Genomic DNA, 22,332 nt, shown 5'->3' on the forward strand with positions numbered 1-22,332 from the left:
AAACTAGTTGGGCATGGTGGTGTGTGACTAGTCCCAGCTACTCCGGAGGCTGAGGTGGGAGGATTGCTTCAGCCACGGAGGTTGAGGCTGCAGTGAGCTATGATTGTGCCACTGCACTCCAGGCTGGGCAACAGAGGGAGACCTTGTCTCAAAAAAAAAAAAAAAAAAAAAAAAAAAACCCAAAAAACTTCTGAAAGGAAAGCATAAAATAGTACATATAGTAAGATCTCATTTTTGGAAAAATGTGTATGCAGGAGGAAAAAACACTGGAAGGATATACAGTTAAATATTAGCAGTGGTTTTCCTCTCAGTGAAATTTTCTTCCTTATACTTTTCTCTGGTTTCTTTTGCAAAAGTATATATAAGTTTAATAATTTAAAAAATAAAGTTTTTAAAATTTTTCCTGTGTGCATTTCTTTTTTTTTTTTTTTAACAAATAATTTATTTTACATTCAAGAGTGTATGTGCAGGTTTCTTATATAGGAAAATGTGTGTCATGGGATGTGGAGTACAGATTTATTAATCACTAATAAGCATAGTACCTGATAGGTAGTTTTTGATCCTCACCCTTCTCTCACCCTCCCCTCTCAAGCAGTCCCCAGTGTCTGTTGTTCCCTTCTTAGTGTCTATGTATACTTTGTATTTACCTCCTGCTTATGAGAACACACTATGTTTGGTTTTCTGTTCCTGCATTAGTTTGTTTGGGATAATGGCCTCCATCCAGCACTATCCATGTTGCTACAAAGGACACATTCTCATTCTTTTTTATTGCTGTGGAGTATTCTGTGGTAAAAAGGTACCATATTTTCTTTTCCAGTCTACCCTTAATGAGCATTTAGGTTGATTCCATGTCTTTGCTATGGTGAATAGTGCAGTGATGAATGGACACATGCATGTGTCTTTATGATAGAACAATTTATATTCTTTGGATATATACCCAGTAATGGGATTGTAGGTTGAATGGTAATTCTTTCTTAAGTTCTTTGAGAAATTGCCAAACTGGTTTCCATAATAGCTGAACTAATTTACATTGCCACCAACAGCATATAAGCACTCCCTTTTCTGTGCTACCTCACCAGCACCTTTTATTTTTTGAGATTTAAATAATAGCCATTCTGACTGGTTTCAGATTTGTGGTTTTGATTTGCATTTCTCTAATGCTTAGTGATAATGAGCATTTTTTTGTATGCTTTCTGGCTGCATGTATGTCTTCTTTTCAAAAGTGATACGTCCTGTTGCCTGCTTTTTAATGGGGTTGTTTGTTTTTTGCTCATTAAGTTCCTTAAGTTTCTTAAAAATTCTGGATATTAGACCTTTTTCAGATGCATGTATCTTCTCTCGTTATGTGGGTTTGCAAATATTCTCTCCCATTCTGTAGGTTGTATGGTTACTCTGTTGATAGTTTCTTTTGCTGTGCAGAAGCTCTTTAGTTTAATTAGGTCTCATTTGTCAATTTTTGTTTTTGTTGCAGTTGCTTTTAGCGTGTTTGTCATGAAATCTTTGCCAGGATCCATGTCTAGAATGATATCATCTAGGTTATCTTTGAGGTTTTAGGTTTTCCATTTGAGTCTTTAATCTTGAGTTGATTTTTATATATGTTGTATGGAACGGGTCCAGTTTCAGTCTTCTGCATATGACTAACCAGCTACCCCAACACTATTTATTGAATAGGAAGTCCTTTCCCCATTGCTTGTTTTGTTACCTTTGTCAACAATCTGGTGGTGGTTGGTGTGTGGCATTATTTCTGGGCTGTCTATTCTGCTCCATGGGTCTACGTGTTTTTGTACCAGTACCCTGCTGTAATGATTACTGCAGCCTTGTAGTATAGTTTGAAGTTGGGTAATATGGTGTCTCCAGTTTTTTGCTTAGGTTCTATTTGCTTAGGATTGTCTTGGCTATTCAGGCTTCTTTTTGGTTCCATGTGAATTTTAAAATATGTTGTACAAAGAAATAGTTTGTTAAGAGTAGCATTGAATCTGTAAATTGCTTTGGGCAGTAGGGCCATTTTCACAACATTGATTTTTCCTATTGGTGAGCATCAAATGCTGTTTCATTTCTTTGTGTCATGTCTGATATCTTCGAGCAATTTTTTGTAATTCTCATTGTAGAGATCTTTTACCTCCCCTAGTTAGCTGTATTCCTAGGGCATTTCATTTTCTTTGTGACTATGGTATATGGAATTGCATTCTTTTTTTTTTTTTTTTTTTTTTTTTTTGAGATGGAGTTTCACTCTTGTTACCCAGGCTGGAGTGCAATGGCACGATCTCAGCTCACCACAACCTCTGCCTCCTGGTTTCAAGCAGGAATTGCATTCTTGTATCGACTCTCAGCTTGGACATTGTAGGTTTATAGAAATGCTACTGATTTTTGTCCACTGATTTTGTTGTTGTTGTTTGAGACAGGGCTTCCCCCTGTCATTCAGACTGATCTTGGCTTGCTGTAACCTCTGCCTCCTGGGCCCCAAGTGATCTTCCCACATCAGTCTCCGGAGCAGTTTGGACTAGAGATGCACGCTCCCTTAACTGGCTAATTACTTTTGTATTTTTTGTAGAGATGAGGTTATGCCATGTTGCCCACGCTGGTCTTGAACTCCTAAGCTCAAGCAATCCTCTTGCCTCAGCCTCCCAGAGTGCCAGAATTACAGCCATGAGGTATCACACCTGGTCTTTTTTTTTTTTTTTTTAAGACAGAGTCACTCAGTCACCCAGGCTGGAGCAGTGGCATGATATCGTCTAACTGCAACCTCTGCCTCCCTGGTTCAAGCAGTTTTCCTGCTACGGCCTCCAGAATAGCTGGGACCACAGGCGCCACCATGCCCGGCTAATTTTTTTGTTTTCAGTAGAATTGAGATCTCACCATATTGGCCACACTAGACTCAAACTCTTGGACTCACGTGATCCACCCATCTCGGCCTCCCAGAGTGCTGGGATTACAGGCATGAGTCACTGTCCCTGGCCTGGCCATTTTTGTACCTTAATTTTATATTCAGAAATGTTGCTGGAGTTGTCAGAGTTAGTAGCTTTTGGACAGAAACTATGAGGTTTTCTAGGTATGCAATCATATCATCTTCAAACAGAGATAGTTTGACTTCCTCTCTTCCTATTTGGATGCCTTTTATTTCTTTCTCTTGCCTGACTGCTCTGGCTAGGACTTCCAGTGCCATGTTGAATAGAGTGGTGAGAGAGGCCATCCTTTTCTTTTTCTGCCTTCCAAAGGGAATGCTTCCAGCTTTTTCCCATTCAGTATGATATTGGCTATGGATTTGTCATAGATGGGTTCTTATTATTTTGAAGTGTACTCCTTCAGTGCCTAGTTTCTTGAGGGTTTTTAACATGAAGGATGGTGAATTTTATTGGAAGCCTTTTCTGTATCTATTGAGATGGTCCTGTTGTTTTGTTTTTAGTTCTGTTTATGTGGTAAATTACATTAATTGATTTGTGTATTTTTTTAAAATTATTTATTATTATTTTTTTTAAGACAGAGTCTCGCTCTTGTTGCCCAGGCTGGAGTGCAATAGGGCGATCCTGGCTCACTCAACCTCCGCCTCCCAGGTTCAAGCAATTCTCCTGGCTCAAACTTACAAGTAGCTGGGATTACAGGCATGCATCATCACGCTAATTTTGTATTTTTAGTAGAGATGCGGTTTCACCATGTTGGTCAGGCTGGTCTTGAACTCCTGACCTCATATGATCCATGTGCCTCCACCTCCCAAAGTTCTGGGATTACAGACATGAGCCACCACGCCCAGCCAATTGATTTGTGTGTATTAAACCAACCTTGTATCCCAAGGCCCACTTGATCATGAAGAATTAGCTTTTGGATGTGCTGCTGGATTTGGTTTGCTAGTATTTTGTGAAGGATTTTTGTATCCGTGTCCATCAACAATATTTGCCTGAAACTTTCATTTTTTTGTTGTGTCTCTGCCAGGTGTCAAGATGATGCTGGCTACAATGATTTAGGGAGGAGTCTCTCTTTCTTAAACATTTGGAATAGTTTCAGTAAGAATGGTACCAGATCTTCTATATACACCTGGTAGAATTCAGCTGTGAATTACTGTGTCTGGTCCTGGCCTTTTCTTCATAGGTACACTTACTATTATTCGTTCAATTTTACATCTTCTTATTGGTCTGTTCAGAGATGCAGTTTCTTCTTGGTCCAATCTTGGAGGGTTGTATGTTTCTAGAGATTTATTCATTTCTTCTACATTTTCTACTGTGTATGCATAGAGAGGTGTTCATAGCAGTCTCTGAGGGTTTTTTGTATTTCTGTGGGTTTGGTGGTAATGTCCCCTTTGTTATTTTTGATTGTGTTTATTTGGAGCTTGTGTCTTTTTTTTCTTCATTAGCCTAACTATTCTGTCAGTTTTACTTATTCTTTCAAACTTGGACTTGTTGATCTCTTATATGCTTTTTTCATGTCTCAGTTTCCTTCAGTTTAGCTTTGATTTTGGTTATTTCCTTGTCTTCTGTTAGCTTTGTGGTTGGTTTCCTCTTATTTCTTTAATTCAAGGTGTGATGTTAGGTTGTTAATTTGAGGTCTTTCTAATTTTTTGCTGTGGGTGTTCAGCCCTATAAACTTTTCTTCTAACAATGCTTTAGGTATGTCCCAGAGTTTCTGATATATTTTATCCTTGATCTCATTAGTTTCAAATGATTTCTTTTTTTCTTTTCTTCTCTTTCTTTCTTTTTTTTTTTTTTTTTTTTTTTTTTGAGATGGAGTCTCGCTCTGTAGCCCAGGCTGGAGTATAGTGGCATGATCTCGGCCCACTGCAACCTATGTCTCCTGGGTCCTGGTTCAAGTAATTCTCCTACCTAAGCCTCCCAAGTAACTGGGATTATAGGCACAAGCTACCATGCCCAGCTAATTTTCATATTGAATTTCTTGAATTCTGCCTTTATTTTATTGTTTACCCAAAGTCATTCAGGAGCAGGTGGTTTAACTTCCATTAAATTATATGCTTTTGAGTGATTTTTTGGTATTGATTTCTATTTTTATTGCACTGTGGTTGAAGAGTGTGGTTGGTATGGTTTTCATTTTTTTCAGTTCGTTTTATGGCCAATTATGTGGTCAATTTTAGAGCATGTGACGTGCAGATGAGAAGAATGTATATTCTGTTGTTTTGGGGTGGAGAATTCTGTAGATGTCTTTTAGGCTTCTTTGGTCAAGTGTCCAGTTTGGATCTGGAATGCCTGTGTTAATTTTCTCCCTTGATGATCTGTCTAATAATGTCAGTAGAGTGTCGAAGTCTCCAATTATTGTGTGGTTACTAAGTCTCTTCATTGATCTCTAAGTATTTGCTGTTTGAATCTGGGTGCTTCTGTGTTTAGTGCATATATATTTAGGATAGTTAAGTCTTCTTGTTGAATTGAACTCTTTAGCATTATGTAATGCCTTTATTGGATGTGCTGCTGGATTTGGTTTGCTGGTATTTTGAACGATCCAAAGATCACTCAAAAACATACAGTTTTATGGATGTTAACCTGATCCTGAATGACTTTGGGTAAACAATAAAATAAAGGCAGAACTCAAGAAGCTATTTGAAACTAATGAGATCAAAGATACAATATACCAGAAACTCTGGGACATACCTAAAGCAGTGTTAGGAGAAAAGTTCTTTTTTAAATCTTTATTTCTATAAAGTGAGTTTTATCTGAAATTAGAACAACAACCCCTGCTTTGTTGTGTTTTCTGTTTGCTTAGTAGATTTTCTCCATCCCTTTACTCTGAACCTGTGAGTGTGATGGGTCTCTTGCATGTGTGATGGGTCTCTTTATGACAGCATACAGTTGGGTCTTGCTTTCTTATCCAACTTGCTAGCCTGCGCCTTTTAATTGGGGCATTAGCCCATTTACATACAGTGTTAATATTAAGTGAGGATTTATCCTGTCATCATGTTGTTACATGGTTGTTATGCATACTTAATTGTGTGGTTGCTTTATATTATCAATGGTCTATATACATAAGCGTGTTTTTGTGATGGCCTGTATTGGTCCTTTTTTTCCATATTTAGCACTCCCTTAAGGAGTTCTGGTAAGTCAGACCTAGTGGTAACAAATTCCCTTAGCATTTACTTGTCTGAAAAGGTTCTTATTTATCCTTTTCTTATGAAGCTTATAGTTTGGCTGTATATGGAATTCTTGGTTGGATATAACCCCCCAATCTCTTCTGGCTTCTAGGGTTTCTGCTGAAAGTTCCACTGTTAACCTGAGGAGGTTTCCTTTGCAGCTGACCTCCTTCTTTCTAGCTGCCTTTAACATTTTATCTTTCATTTTGATCTCAGATAATCTGATTAATACTCTGTGTCTTAGGAAAGGTCATCCTTTATAGTACCTTACAGGAATTCTCTGCATTTCCTGAATTTGAATGTTGGCATGTCTAGCAAGGTTGGGGAAATTTTCGTGAATGATATTCTAAAATATGTTTTCCATGTTTCTTGCTTTCTTTCTCTTTTAGGGATGCCAGTGAGATGTAGATTTGGTCCCTTTACATAATCCCATATTTCTTGGAAGCTTTGTTTATTCTTGAATCTGTTTTCTTTATTTTTGTTTGACTGAATTATTTTGAAGAACTAGTCTTCAGACTCTGAGATTTTTTCCTCTCCTTGGTTGATTTCCTGTTAATATTTGTTAATATTGTTTGCCTCTGTGTCCCCACCCAAATTTCATGTTGAATTGTAATTCCCAATGTTGGGGAAGGGACCTGGTGGGAGGTGGTTGAATAATTGGGGTGGATTTCCCCCCAGTGTTCTTGTCATAGTGAATTTTCATGAACTCTGATGGTTTAAAAGTGTGTGGCACTTCCCCCTTCAGTCTCTCTCTCCTGCTGCCAAGTGAAGATGTGCTTGCTTCCCTTTTCCCCTTCTGGCATTATTGTAAGTCTCCTGAGGCCTTCCCAACCATGTCTCCTATATAGCCTGTGGAACTATAAGTCAGTTAAACCTCTTTTTTTTGTACATTACCCAGTCCGAAGTAATTCTTTATAACAGTATGAGATTGAACTAATACATCTGTGACTGTGTTTTGAAATTGCTGGAGTCTTTCAGCTCTATCAGATTCTTTCTTACAATTGCTATTTGTCTTTTATCTCCTGTATTATTTTATTTTATTCTTTAGAATCCTTTTACTGGGTTTCAGTTTTTCCTAAATCCAGATGATTTTTGTTCCTTTTATTTATAGTTTAATGTATTTTAATAGCAACTTACAGGAACAGCACAGAAGACAGACAACATTAAAAACATGTATTTGCATGTAGGACAACTCAGTTAGAAAACTATAGTGAATGGATGGAACCTACTGTATGATAAAAATGCTACAAACACCATTTAGTTGCCGCCAGTAGGAAATTTACTTGTTTAAAAAAAAAAAAATCCAAATACTAGCATTGTCCAGAAAACTTTAACAGGTTTATTATAATTATTATAAAGTTGAACCCCTGAAACTTGTTCACTGAAACATTTTAACCTGCATTAATGCTTTACATCTCTACATTTATACTAAAAATTCACACACAAATGAAAATGGAAAAACTGCCAATACCTGATTTCTGTCCCCTATTTTTCTACTCACAATCATGTACTTAGGTACCTTTTGACCCCATGGGAAAAAAAAAATCTAACGTTCAGAACTACCAGTAATAGGAAGAACAGAATTTTTTTTTTAAATGAGAATGAAATGTTTCCCATCATAGTGGATTCTTATGCATGTTCTTCATGTATGCGGCGTGCTAGCTGGATGTCTTTTGGCATAATTGTTACATGTTTGACATGGACAGCACAAAGGGTGTCTTCAAAAAGGCCAACCAGATAGGCCTCACTTGCCTCCTGCAAAGCACCGATAGCTGCGCTCTGGAAGTGCAGATGTGTTTTTAAAGTCCTGAGCAATTTCTTGCATCAGACACTGGAAGGGAAGTTTGTGAATCAGAAGTTCAGGGGACTTCTGATAATGTCTAATTTTACGGAGTGCCATAGTACCATGCCTGTAACGATGAGTTTCTTCACCCCTCCAGTAGAGGGCAAACTCTTGTGAATGGCTGTTGTAGCCAGCTGCTTCCTTGGTGCTTTACCACTGGTTGATTTGTGGGCAGTCTGCTTTGTAAGAGCCATGGTACAGAGACCTCCTTACTTACCCCTCTTCTCCTTTGGCTGGAGCTTGGCAAGCGAGAGGCAGCACTGGCATTGGAGAGCTATGACAGCACAGTGGCAGCTGCCTTTGGTCCTATTTATACTCTCAATTCTATTTCTTTAATTTCAGCCATTCAGTCTGGTTAAGACCCAGTACTAGGGAATTAGTGTGGTTGTTTTTAGGTGAGAAGACACTTTGTGCTTTTTTGAGTTGTCAGAATTCTTGCATTGGTTCTTTCTCATCTGTGTGGACTGATATTCCTTCAGTCTTTGAAAATGATAATCCTTTGAGAAAGAAATTAAAAGAAAGAGAGGGAGGGTGTGTGTGTTTTCTTTTCTTTGATGTATCTGGGGGTTTGATTGTAGCATAAGGTAAGTTCAGTGAAGTCACTTCCTTTGTGAAAGATTTTAGGGAGCCAAGGCTAAACTCATCCCTCTTAGGCCTCATCCTCTCACTTAGGGGGAGCTGACACCAGGACCCTAGCTTTCTGTCTGGACTCGAGCTTAGGAACATGCTGTACTGCAGGGTCTGAGATGTTCCCAGTCCTCTGGCCATGGCACCTCCATGGGTGATGCTAGCCAGTACCCTTTGTCTCGACGGTGTTAGCTTGTGTGTTTCAGCAGCTGTGGCAGTTTGGCAGGGGGCACATACATCTAACAGAGCGGAGTACCAGTGGAAGCAGGGCTGTGGTGTTTCTTTGTGTGCTTCCACTGGTGACGACTGCCTACATCACATATTTACCTGTATATCAAACTACCACACAATTTTGAAAGTTGTTTGTACAATGTATGAGATGTTCTTTTGCTTGATATTATTGCTAACAGTTGTATTGTCTGATTTAACTTAACCATTGGGTGCGTGGTGGTATCTTATTGTAGTTTTAGTTTGTATTTGTCTGATGACTAATTTGAACATCTTTTTATGTGCTTTTTGTCATTCACGTATCTTTTTTTGAGAAGTATCTGTTCAGATCTTTCCCTATTTTCTTATTGACTTGTCTTAAGTCTCCAGAATTCTTTATAAATTTTTAATATAAATCCATCTCAGATATATACATTATAAATATTTTTTCCTAGTCTGCAACTTGCCTTTTTATTTTCTTAATGGTATCTTTCAAAGGGCAAACACTTTGAATTTTGATGTCCAATTTAGCAGTTCCTTTATTTTTCATCATTTGCCTACTCATTGTTATGACCGTTTTCTTCTTTGTTTTCTTGGTGTCCTTCTCTGTAAAATTGAGGTGAGAGTTAAATGAATTGATATATGTAATGTACTTTGAAAAGCCTCACATTTAATAAAAATGGTACAGTGTTAGCTGCTATTATTGTTACCACAACTCCTTTACTCATAAGTTACTTTTGAGGCTTTTGGATACTGTCCATACATCCCTGTCTTATCTCCATTCCTCTTAAAAATTTGTCATTGCCATTTTCTTTAAAGGTCTTTTGTTTACAATAAAGGACCAAAGTTAAGATTTTCCATATATGTTAGAGAAAGGATATCCTAGCATTCCATGTAGTGGATGATTTATATTACATGCCACAGTTTTATAATCTACCAATTTACCAGTGACTCGGTTTCCTTTCATATGTGATATTATAATGAGATTCATAGAAATTTTTGCCATTTTCTTTCCCCAGAAGTCTTAAGGCCCACCATGTCATGATTTTCCCCTTTTGTTAAGGCTCCTTTGGGCATCTCTGACATTGGCTTCCACTGTGTTTTATGCATACCTTACATGTCTTTCAGTGTATTTTGGAAAATAACATTTTAGTGGGTGGTGTTTTTGTTGTCAGTTTTGCTAAAGAGAATTTAGAGACTGGATTTTGATTGAGGTACATTAATTGGATTGAAATATTATGAACATAATTAGCATGAAGGGAATAATAGCTATACCAGAATGGAGTTTCCAGTCATTATAAACTAGGTCAAGTCAAGATGTTCTTCTTAAAATACATTACAGTATGATCATAATCTATCGTAGTTGTTTGAATCAGTCTCAGAAATGAAAATGTTTTCCTGATTCTGTTCTCTATTATTTTGACCAAATATTTAATCAGTCTTTCATTTTGCTATTTATAGTGAGAGATGTAATATCTTCCTAGCAAAAATAATATTAACAATGAGATAGTTTTTAGCAAGTAAAGTAGTCTTATAATAAACTCAGTATAATTTTTAGTCTACAGTCCAGATCTTAATGATCTCTTTTCTAAAAGTATCCCCTCTATCTGAGCCCCTCTCCTGAGCTGTAGATCAGGTACTGAGCCATCCACAAAGTCTTGCATACTGCTTAGCAATGAATAGGCAATTGGAAGAGTGTTGTAATTAACTAAACTTTCAATTTTACCCCTGTTTCTTGAGTCTTTTTTGTCTCTTTTTTCCTGTGGATTCTATAAATTCAAGAAATCAATATTCTTATGGAGAAAAAAAAAGCAAACAAAAACTTACTGCAGCCATTCTTCTTACAGTTTCTGTCTTTATGCTTTTCACACTAAATGTTTTAAGAGAGTCAATTGTTCTTAGTTTCCCATTTATCTTTAAGCCTTTTATAATTTAGTTATTGTTAAACTGTTTTAAAATGTGTCTAATAACCTTAAGGCCTCATATTTTAGTGTATTTTTACATTTTCCAGCTTTCTCCTCTCTGCACTTCATATTTTTGTTTTCTTTTCTTTCTTTCTTTTTCCTTCCTTCCTTCCTTCCTTCCTCCCTCCCTCCCTCCCCCCCTCCCTCCTTCTCTTCCTCCCTCCCTTCCTTCCTTCCTTCTTTCTTTCTTTTTTTTTTTCCTTTTTTTTTTTTTTTTTTTTTTTTTTGAGACAGAGTTTCACTCTTGTTACCCAGGCTGGCGTGCAATGGCGCGATCTCGGCTCACCGCAACCTCCGCCTCCTGGGTTCAGGCAATTCTCCTGCCTCAGCCTTCTGAGTAGCTGGGATTACAGGCACGCGCCACCATGCCCAGCTAATTTTTTGTATTTTTAGTAGAGACGGGGTTTCACCATGTTGACCAGTATGGTCTCAATCTCTTCACCCCGTGATCCACCCGCCTCGGCCTCCCAAAGTGCTGGGATTACAGGCGTGAGCCACCGCGCCCGGCCATTTTTTTCTTTTTTTTTGATGGAGTCTTGCTCTGTCACCAGGCTGGAGTGCAGTGGCGTCATCTCGGCTCACTGCAACCTCCTCCTCCTCCTGGGTTCAAGAGATTCTTCTGCCTCAGCCTTCCGAGTAGCTGGGACTACAGGCACATGCCACCACACCTGGCAAATTTTTGTATTTTTAGTAGAGACGGGGTTTCACCATGTTGGCCAGGATAGTCTCGATCTCTTGACCTGGTAATCCGCGCACCCCGGCCTCCCCAAGTGCTGGGATTACAGGTGTGAGCCACCATGCCAGCCTATTTGTTTTCTTTCTAATGATTTACTCAACATTTTATCTTTGTCTCCTTTTTCTTCAACAAAGAAGATACCTGAGTGTAGGGAGGGAATTAAAATATTTCTAGGGCTTCATTTATTTGCCTTTAAACAGATGTTGCTTTACTTAACGTAGCTGTGATTTTTTTCAGTTAATTTTTAGACATCTCCATTTTGGTATTAGCTGAATTTTTCATAATAAAACTAGTTATTGAATATACTTTATCCTTCCTAGAAGGCAAGCTGTGTTATGTTCATCTCTATATCTTAATTGCCTAGCATAGTTCTTGGTACATAGTTGGCAATTATTACACATTTATTATATGAACAAATGATATCTTTCTGTCACCTGAAAGTTAACATGTTCAAAATTGAACATGTTGGAATCTGGAATTTTCCTTTGATTCTATATCTTCTCACTGTTTGAAGTATAGAATAAATGTCCCCTCTTCTCTAAAGCTTTCCTTAATCCTCACAGTCAGAAATCTGTTTCCCTATTTTCTATTCCTTTGCCATATTATACTTTTATTGTACTTTTATTCTGGATTACATTTGACTTATTTATGTACAGAGTTTGTTGTTTGATGTCAGGGGCCAACATCTCCAAGATAAATTGACTATTTAAAATAATCTAAGATTTTGGGAAAGAAAAGAGTTGAAAAGTGGATTTGTGTCACTGTTCCTTCTGCATAGAATCCCCTCCCTATCTTGCTACTTTTCACTCTTTCTTCAGTCTCAACTGAAAGAGTGAGGCTTTATTTTATTCAGGCTTTTCTGGGCCAACTTTAAAGTCTTGAATAGGTGACTTTTCTTTATATTCTTCTATTATTAATTCCTTTAATAAATAATTAGTGCCTTTAATGTGCAGACACTGTGCTAGACAGGGCTTTGAGTAACAAAAAAGGTAGGACTTTTGTGGCTGAGTATGTAATGTTTAGCTGATTTTACAATTACATATTATACAGATAAGGAAACTGAGGCTCAAATAAGTTCAGTGAATATACTAAGGCTACCAAATTAATAAATGGGACAGCCTGGTTTCACACTTTGGACTCTCTGAGTCCTTAGTGTTCTTTCCATTATACTTCGGCATTCCTTAGTGAAATCTTTTTTTGAGAGATTTGAACCAAATCTTTCTAAGCTCTGGTATTTTGTTTCTTTTTCATTACCACAGAGTATTCTCTTAACCATCTACTGTTATTTAGCAAAGGGGATATATGTACATGGAACCATTGTTATCAACAGAAAGAGGATAGTTGACCTAGTAATCGGCAGAAATACTTCCATTAAATTTGTGTCTGAAAACTGATTTTAGTATTTGCTTTGCTCAAAGGATTTTTGAGCCTCCAGAGTTACCAGGGTTCTGTTGTATCTATTTGCTATATTAATCTGTGGATTTCTTTGTTTTTTTCCACTGGAACATTACAACTCCCAAAATTCATAGCAAACACCCCTATACTCTATTTCCATTCAGCAGTACAATGGTGTGAATTTTACCCACCTCTGGCAAATATTTAAGTTAATATTTCATAAAATACCCAAACTCCTTTTAGCGATGGATTTCCAGGCTGATAAAACATTAAAGTGGTAAGCGTTTTTTTTTTTTTTTTTTTTTGTGGATTATTCATTTTGATGTGGATGCGGAGGAGTAGGGAAAGAGAGGTTGTTATGGTATAAAGACAAAGCTGGAAAAGTTGGGCTTTTGTTCTTGTTTGTTTTTGTTTTGTTTTCCTGAGAATATTCTCTATTCCCCTGCAATAAGCTGTCTACAGTCCAGGATTTGACAGCCTGCTTCCTTAATAGCCTTCAAAACATCCATCTCCTGTCATACCTGTGCTCTGTTCTGACTGCTTGCTAACTTGTTAGCTTAGAAATTAATTTTAGGGATGTTTTATATGAGGAAACCTCTCCTAATGCTACTTCCTTTAGTCACCTTTTAAAATAGTCATGGTGTTAGGTTTATTGAAGGACTTTTGCCTCTGTATTCATTTCTTCTCAATGTTCTTTTCTTTAAGAATAATGATCATAATATAAAATAGTATATTCATTTGTGATTTTTTATCTTGCCCTTCTCAGTTTGAGAAAGGAAATAATGTTTGTAAGATTACGTTACTGATTTTTCCTGTTTTGACATCTTTAAACTTTGTTTTTTGTGCGTGTTTTGCCTGAATTAGGACTGTGGAACTAGACTTTTTTATGACTCAAGGTTTGGGGATATTATATGCCAAATGCATGTTTTTAAATTTTCTAAAATATGATTTATAACTGAGAAATAGAGAAACATTTAATAGAGAACATTTAGATCACTAAAAAAATCTAGTATTTAAATAAATTTTTCAAAGTATACTTATTTCCTTTTAAAGTGTTCCCCACTGCACTTGAGCACTTACCTGTTTCTTTAAATGGCCTTCTCTGTTTCTTGTTTGCAGGCAGCTATCAATGGTGTAATACCCCAGGAAAATGGCATTCTACAAAGGTATGTTATAAAGCTCTTACCAGTTAAGATGACTGTTTAGCAGAACAAAAACAGAGAGCTAGCTGTTAATTTGTTTGTTTTATTTTTCAATAGAGCATTGATTTTGTGTATATAAGTTCATTAATATTGTTCTTTCAGATATTTCTATGTATTAATTCCCTAAGGTGTTCAACTTTTAAATGTATAAAATTATTGCATATTTGATAATACATCTTTTAAGGTGGTTTTGTTTAATTTTTAAGAAAGCTTTTCATGGTTATCCTTTGACTTATAAGATGAAAAGAACTGAATTTTTTAAACCATTAGCACTGGCTATTGGTTTAATAACCCCAGAATATGGTTATCAAACTTAATTGTTCAGGCTTAATCTCCAGGCTTACTACAGACATTTTTCTCCTTCCCTTTTGGTTTCTAAATCAAGCATATAATAACTTGTAACAATTTGAGGCGGTCCTTAATAATGCAACTTTTCAGAGTACTGAACTGTTTTACTTGAAGTATCTAGTGTTAACAAGTGGAATAGTTTTAGAGGTATTGTGTTATGGTCAGAAGGTAAAATTGGAAGATGTGGCCCAGAGAATTATAATAGTTATAACATAACTATAAGTTAAAAATAAATTCATAACTTTTGTGCCCTTAAAATTGGAGACTCTGGTTCTGGATTAAAGAACACTGTATAAAGTCATAGGAGGTAAAACCGTTCTCTCTTCCAAGTATAATTTAATTACTTGATTTTCCCCCCCACTTTCCTTTCAATTCAAACTTTGGCTTGAATTTTGATGGCTGGGATTTCTAAGTCACTGAAGCACGATCTGCCAAATGCAGATGAGGCAAACAGGAACAGCAGATTAGGAATGAGATCGTTTTGGAGAGCAAGAAAAGTACTCTTGCAAAAACAACAGGAGATTCACCATGAACTGCAAAACGTGTTGTATCTTATAAGGAACCAGATATTTAGGATGGAAGCAAAGTTCTCTTTAGTACCTGTACCACCCTTAATGATTAATGGTTTTTAGATAAAAGCGATGATAAAACAGACCTATACCCCCATTCCTCTCTTTTAAACTGTCAGAAAGAGTTTAATCCAGAGTAAATGTGGCCAATTTCCAGAGTCTCTATCAACTTCTATTTGTTTAATTGTTAGTTTGTTGTTTGTTCAAAAGCATTCAATTCTATCAAAACCCTTATCTAGAAAACAAACCAGATGAACTTCCTTTATGGTCATTTTTTTCTTAGTTTAGAAAGTTTTACACTGTTAAATATCACTCCAGTTTTATTTTTGAATAAATGTTATTACCACTTTTTATGCCAAAATTTTTGCTATGCAAAACCTTTGTGGGTTCAGCTCCTGGATTCTGAGCACATATTGAATATATCATTCAATTAATAGCATTTGCTACAGGTGAACTCTAGAAATTTCTTCTCCCCTGGAAACATTCCATCTTTCCTGTCACAGATTATACTTTTTGTTTAATATATTTTATGACTAGAAATTCAGTATTAAACTGATTTCTCATAAAGTTACTATAATATTTGGGGTTAAACTTTGATCAAAGTAGGAATTTGGTGGTATCATTTGCTTTTTTTGAAGGAATGAATCATATGTCTCCATGAGAAAATCAGTTGTTATGTAGTGATATTTCTCAACTATTTCCTTCCTAACCTTGTTCTTTAGCTTTGAAATCATTGTGGATTTAACATAACTGAAAATTCCTCTTGTGTATCTACTAACCAGAGGAGAACAAAAGACAGCTCTTTGTGTACTTTCTCATAGGCTTACTACTGAAAGTAAAAGGCACAATGCTAGAAATGATATATGCAGGCAGTTAAAAGGATTTTTGTTTTATATGTTTGGTTTTCATAATAAAGTTGAATATTGTCCGGGTAAATAACTGAGTTAAATTGTTAGTCCATCCCTTAACAAAGAAAGAAGGTATCAAATACTATAGTTTAAAGAAATTACTACATAAAGCAATATTCTCATGAGATACTGAACTTTTTGATAGGAAATAAATACCCATCTCACTGATACATGTGTTGATAGTAAATTCCTTTGACCAGAGATGATCAAAAACAAAAAAACTGTGCTATTTATCTGCAATCTAAAAAGTTGGTTTTGTTCTGTTTTGTTTTAAGAGGGAGAAGAGCCAGTATGTGCTTTATAGCTTGTCTTGAAATCAGGTTTTTGTGTGAATCCAAGAGGGAATATGATTTTTAATGTAACCATAAACTCCAAGGGAAAGAAACTTTTTGAATACTTAAGGCAGTGTGCTAGGCAATTGAGATATTTTTATTCATTTAATACTCACTACAGCCTGTAAGAGGTAAATGTTTGTATTTTACTTATGAGGAAATTCAAAGTTAGAGAGTTTACATAGACTTGCCCAAGACCACAAGCAGGTGGTGAAGTCTAGATTATCTTATTTTAAAAGCCTTGTCTGTCTTCTCTGTTACTCTGTCTTCTTCAAGATCAGTCAGTGAGGCATTTTAAAACTTTTAAGATTTTTCCTTTGAGAGCTGGGCATGGCGACTCATGCCTATAATTCCAGCCCTTCGGGAGGCCAAGGTCAGCAGGTCACTTGTGGTCAGGAGTTCAAGACCAGCTTGGCCAACATGATAAAACTCTGTCTCTACTAGAAATAGAACTTGAACCTGGGAGGCCAAAGTTGCAGTACTCTAAGATTGCAACACTGCACTGTAGCCTAGGCGACAGCGACAGAGTGAGACTCCATCTAAAAATAAAATAAAAAAAAAAAAACAAAAAAAGCTTTTTCTTTTGGGTAAAGAAGTTGCCATTCAATACATGTACATAATGTCTGTCTTCTACAGCTTTGTTTTTTTATAGTTATTATTTTAGTTGTAAGCTAGTATAGGCAGATACTATTATTCCTCATTTTACAGGTAGATAGGGTAAGTCATAAGTGACTTGGCCCAGATGATACAGCCTGATGTTGATGGAGTCAGGAATATAAGCAAGTCTTCTGGCTCTTTCTCCAAGGCTTATTTCACGAGGAAGTATATTGCTAACACGGCATATTGTGTGTAACTTATCCAGTCATAAATGTAGACTATTTAGTCATAAACAAACATTGAGTATGTGTATTTACATGGTTCAGTATATTATTTATTTAGCATATTGTCCAGAGCCTCTTTATAAATTATTTCTGGGGATAGTGTTAGGAATAAATGTTAGCGAATTACTTGTATAAGTTGAGAGCTGATGCTATGCTTTTTAAAAGTAAACTTTATAAATGCCCTGGTTTTTAAATTTAGAGAATAGCCACTATAGCCAGTTAGTTTCTATGTATGACTTTGTCTGATTTCCATTTTAAATATCTGATTTGATTCACAAGTTTATCTCCAAAATAAATGTGGAATTTTTTTCTTTTTTTTAGGAGGTGCCTAAAGATTTTGCCATGGCATGGACTTTAAAAAATTGAAATAATAAACAAGTACAGAGTTCCTGTTTACTTTGCTTTCTGTTTATTGCCTTCCAAGAGCCTGAGTTGTTTGTAGAGGAAAGTTGAATAAGGATAAAAACACTTATTTAGTTGAAGTTTTAGAACTAAAATAGATTTGTGTGTAGAGCTTCCAAATCAGTGTCATTTTAATATTGATTTTTAGATACAGGGGTCTTGCTATGCTGCTTAGACTGGATTTGAACTCCTTCTAAGCTCAAGCAATCTTTCTGACTCAGCCTCCCAAGTAACTGGGACTACAGGCACACGACACCTTTTACAGTTTCCCAGCTTCCAAATAGTATCTTTTTTTTTTTTTTTTGAGACAAGGTCTTGCTTTGTATCTCAGGTGGGAGTTCAGTGGCACAATCACAGCCTCCTGTAGCCTTGAATTCTTGGGCTGAAGTGATCCTCCTACCTCAGCCTCCTGAGTAGCTGGGACCTGGCTAATTTTTGTGTTTTTTGCAGGGTGGGGTCTCATTATGTTGCTCAGGAGTTCTAGACTCCTGGGTTCAAGCCATCCTCCCACTGTGGTGTCCCAAAGTGCTAGAGCATGAGCCACCACGCCTGGCCTTTAATTAATATCTCTTTTTTTAAAAAAAGATACCTATAGATTATTAAATCTATTATGATTAAATGATTAGATGATTAAACAGAAAAGAATACCAAGGTCAAATTATAAGATGGTGGTTTTTACAGATGGGAAATTTAAAAAATACATTTACTATTTTTGCATTCTTTGGATCTCATTAAATGTTAGTAAAAACTGATAGGATTATTCATTGATGGATAAGATCTCTCCCTTTGTCTCATTTTTTTTGATAGCTTTATTTTATTTTATTTTCTGAGATGGGGTTTCACTCTGTCACCCAGGCTGGAATGCAGCGGCATGATCTCAGCTCACTGAAATCTCCACATCCTAGGCTCAATTGATCCTCCCACATCAGTCTCCTGAGTACCTGGGACTACAGGCATGTGTCACCAGCCCAGCTAACTTTTGTATTTTTTGTAGAGATGGGGTTTTGCCCCAGCCATCTTGCCAGACTAATGTTGAATCCCAGACTAATGTTGAACTCCTAAGCTCAAGTGATCCTCCCACCTTGGCCTCCCAAAATGCTGGTATTGTAGGTGTGAGCCACTGCACCTGACCTACCCTAGAAATCTTACCAGAGGGAATTTTATGTAAGGTAGTCAATTACATAGATGTGGAAGAAGTTCAAAGATCAGAAAAGGGATACTGAGACAACCCAGATATAATGACTGCAGCAGACAGCTGGACCACCAAGCCCAGGTATGGGTGAGTTCCTTCTGCTTGGCGAGGAAGGGAGCACAGGACAAAGAGAAGACTCATAGCTTCAGTGAGAAGGGTAGGGACGTAGATGTCATGATTCCCATTCCAGGCCAAGAAGCAGTGGGTAGAACACATCCACCAGGGAGAGCCCCCTGTGGACCACCAAAGGGCATAAAGGAAAGTGATAGAGGAACAAAGGAAAGAGGTTGGTAGAGGTTGAGGTTAACAGAACTTTATTTGTAGCTCAGCGGAAGAGCCCTAGGAACTTGGCCCCAGACATAAGAGAAGGAAGTTCTGTTTAGCTGATACTGCTAGCTTTGGCAGGATGCAGAGAGACTTGTGGAAAAGGTGCTGAAAACAAAAACAAAAACAAAAAGCTAGACGCTAACATCAGTGGTTGATGCTAAAACAAAATGAGTGCCACTGTTGGAGTGGTATATTGCTGCTAGGGTGATGTTGATAGGATCAGTGTACAAACTGCAAGAAGATAGAGGGATGTGTGTGTGTGTGTGTGTGTGTGTGTGTGTGTGTGTGTGTGTGTTTGCTACCGAAGTTTTTGTTTCTGTTACTGGTCATAAGGCCATAGTTGATACTTTGAGTTTCATCTGTTTATTCTGTATTCCGTTTTCAGCCAGCACTTCAAACGGTCAGGGTTTTTTTGTTTGTTTGTTTTTACCTGGTGTGCACTTTACACCTTCATTTTTGAAGAGTCAGAATCCTCAGTGTACCTGTCTTTTTTATTAGTTGTAATTTTCCATTCTCACTAGACATGCCCCAGAAAATCTCCTGAGCTCCAGACATAGTCCATTATGTAGCAGCAGCCCAATTTTTTTTCTTGGTAATCAGGACCAGTCACTCTAGCCAGTACTTCCCTAGGTGGTAATTCAGTGCCATGGGGAGTACAAAATGGCCAAGCCACATTCTCAAGTTCCAATTCGATGGAAGTGTTCTGGAAATGTTTCATCTTTGGAAATCATGATTTCTGAACCATCAGCACCCAAAGTTGTAGGAGGCAAAAATTTAGTAAGCTATTAGGCATGTAAAAGGAATCACTGTTAACACTTAATTCCTATGCATGCGTTTTCTGGCAGTATGAAAAATAGTGTGGTGTTTGAATGTTGTCACTTATAAGTGGGTGTCAAACAATGAGAACACATTGACACAGGGAGGGGAACATCACACACCGGGGCCTGTTGTGGGGTGGAGGGCTAGGGAAGGGATTGCAGGGGGTCAGGGGTGGGGCTTGGGTAGGGATAGCATTAGGAGAAATATCTAATGTAGATGATGGAGGTGATGGATACAGTATATCACCATGGCACGTGTATACCTGTGTAACAAACCTGCACGTTCTGCACATGTACCCCAGAACTTAAAGTATAATAAATAAATTTTTTTTAAAAAAAGAAAACAGTGTGGTATTTCAACACTGATATAAAGCATTTATACTGTATACTTTAAGGAGGATCCCCAAGCTTTGAGGTTATCTCCTAATCTGTGTCATAACTGAGTCTTCTTTTATTGTTTTTGTTTGTTTGTTTTTGAGACAGAGTCTCATTCTGTTGCCCAAGCTGGAGTGCAGTGCCGTGATTTCGGCTCACTGCAACCTCCACCTCCCAGGTTTGAACGATTCCCCTGGCTTAGCCTCCCGAGTAGCCAGGATTACAGGTATGCCCCACCATGCCTGGCTAATATTTTGTATTTTTAGTAGAGACAGGATTTCACCGTGTTGGTCGGGCTGGTCTCAAACTCCTGACCTCGTGATCCACCCACCTCAGCCTCCCAAAGTGCTGGAATTACAGGCATGTGCCACCGTGCCTGGCCTCATAAAAGAGTCTTTAGTAAGTCATTCTGTTGTTCTGTCAAGCTAGCTGCTCCTAGGTAATGGCATACACAATGATCCCAGTGCTGAATATCTTTTGCTGTGAAACAAGTTCCTTAGTTAGAACCAGTGTTCTGGAATCCTAGCACTTTGGGAGGCTGAGGCGGGTAGATCATGAGGTCAGAAGTTCAAGACCAGCCTGGCCAAGATGGTGAAAACCCATCTCTACTAAGAATACAAAAATTAGCCGGGTGTGGTGGCAGGCACCTGTAATCCCGGTTACTGGAGAGGCTGAGGCAGAGAATTGCTTGAACCTGGGAGGTGGAGGTTGCAGTGAGCCGAGATTGTGCCACTGCACTCTAGCCAGGGTGACAGAGTGAGACTCTGTCTCAAGAAAAAAAAAAAAAAAAGAACCAGTGTTGTGTGGGAAGACATCAATATAGTATTCCCTAAGTCCATGAATGGTGGTCCTGACAGATGCGTCGCTGTCAGGTAAGTCAAGTTCCTATTTAGAAAAGTGTCTTTTTCAGAGAAAATAGATCACTGCCCCCTCCATGATGAAAATAGTTTATTACCAGGTCCCTAGGAAATAGCACCTTATTGGGGACTCAATATTAGTCCGTGTCACTTGCAGTTTAGGCACTCCATAGTTTACCTAGCTATATGCAGCCTTGGTGGGGGAAGTTCATGTTGTCATGTCCATGCCTATCTTCCACCTCTGTTGATATGGCCACATTGTACATTAATGCATCAAGCAGCCTCAGTAGCAATGGGAAAAAAAGCTGACTGAACAATGTCTCTTATCCGTGTGACTAAGATCCTTTTTTTGGCCGGGCGTGGTGACTCATGCCTGCAATCCCAGCACTATGTGAGGAGGAGGCAGGTGGATCACAAGGTTAGGAGATTGAGACCATCCTGGCTAACACAGTGAAACCCCATCTCTACTAAAAATACAAAAAATTAGCTGGACGTGGTGGTCCACTTCTGTGGTCTCAGCTACGCAGGAGGCTGAGGCAGGAGAATTGCTTGAACTGGGGAGGCAGAGGTTTCAGTGAGCTGAGATGGCGCCACTGCACTCCAGCCTGGGTGACACAGCGAGACTCTGTCTCAAAAAACAAAAACAAAAGATCCTTTTTTAAATTGATTAGCCTTTAGAGAATATTCACTTAAAAAACAAATATATTTAGCCGGATGCAGTGGTTCATGCCTGTAATCCTAGCACTTTGGGAGGCTGAGGCAGGTAAATCACCTGAGGCCAGGAGTTCCAGACCAGCCTGGCCAACATAGTGTAAGCCTGTCTCTACTAAAAATACAAAAAATTAGCTGGGCGTGGTGGCAGGCACGTGTAATCCCAGCTACTCAGGAGGCTGAGACAGGGGAATTGCTTGAACCCTAGAGACGGAGGTTGCAATGAGCCAAGATCACACCATTTCACTCCAGCCTGGGCAACAAGAGCGAAACTTCGTCTCAAAATAATAATAATAGTAATAATAATAATAAATTCTGTGTGCATTCTAAAAGATCTATTTTCATATCTCTTCCCCAGCCTTTCTTGTCACCCAGTTTTCCAATTTTATTCTTTTCAGGATCTGAACAGCTGGCCAACCCATTATCTATTGCCTATGATTCAATGTAGATTTATACTCCAGGCTTTCTCTCCTACCAGATGAAGTGGTGAACATAGTACAACATTAAGCTTTCCCCAGTGGGAGGCTTTTTTTATGGCTGTCTTTCAGGGATATCATTGATTGTGGTTATAGTA

At 37.8% G+C, this 22,332-nt stretch overlaps 1 protein-coding gene across 2 annotated transcripts in view; it reads left to right on the forward strand.

The window, feature by feature from the left end:
* FAF1 (Fas associated factor 1) overlaps nt 1-22,332 on the forward strand; it is a 527,910-nt gene that overhangs the window by 147,383 nt on the left and 358,195 nt on the right. For both annotated transcript variants that reach the window (XM_032297137.1, XM_032297138.1), the window contains exon 3: nt 13,956-14,002. In XM_032297137.1, coding sequence (XP_032153028.1) covers nt 13,956-14,002 — 47 coding nt within the window. The remainder of the gene's footprint in view (nt 1-13,955; nt 14,003-22,332) is intronic.

Source organism: Sapajus apella, unplaced genomic scaffold (genome assembly GCF_009761245.1).
Source record: "Sapajus apella isolate SASKATOON/1434 unplaced genomic scaffold, GSC_monkey_1.0 scaffold36, whole genome shotgun sequence".
In the NCBI taxonomy this organism is placed as follows: Eukaryota; Metazoa; Chordata; class Mammalia; order Primates; family Cebidae; genus Sapajus; species Sapajus apella.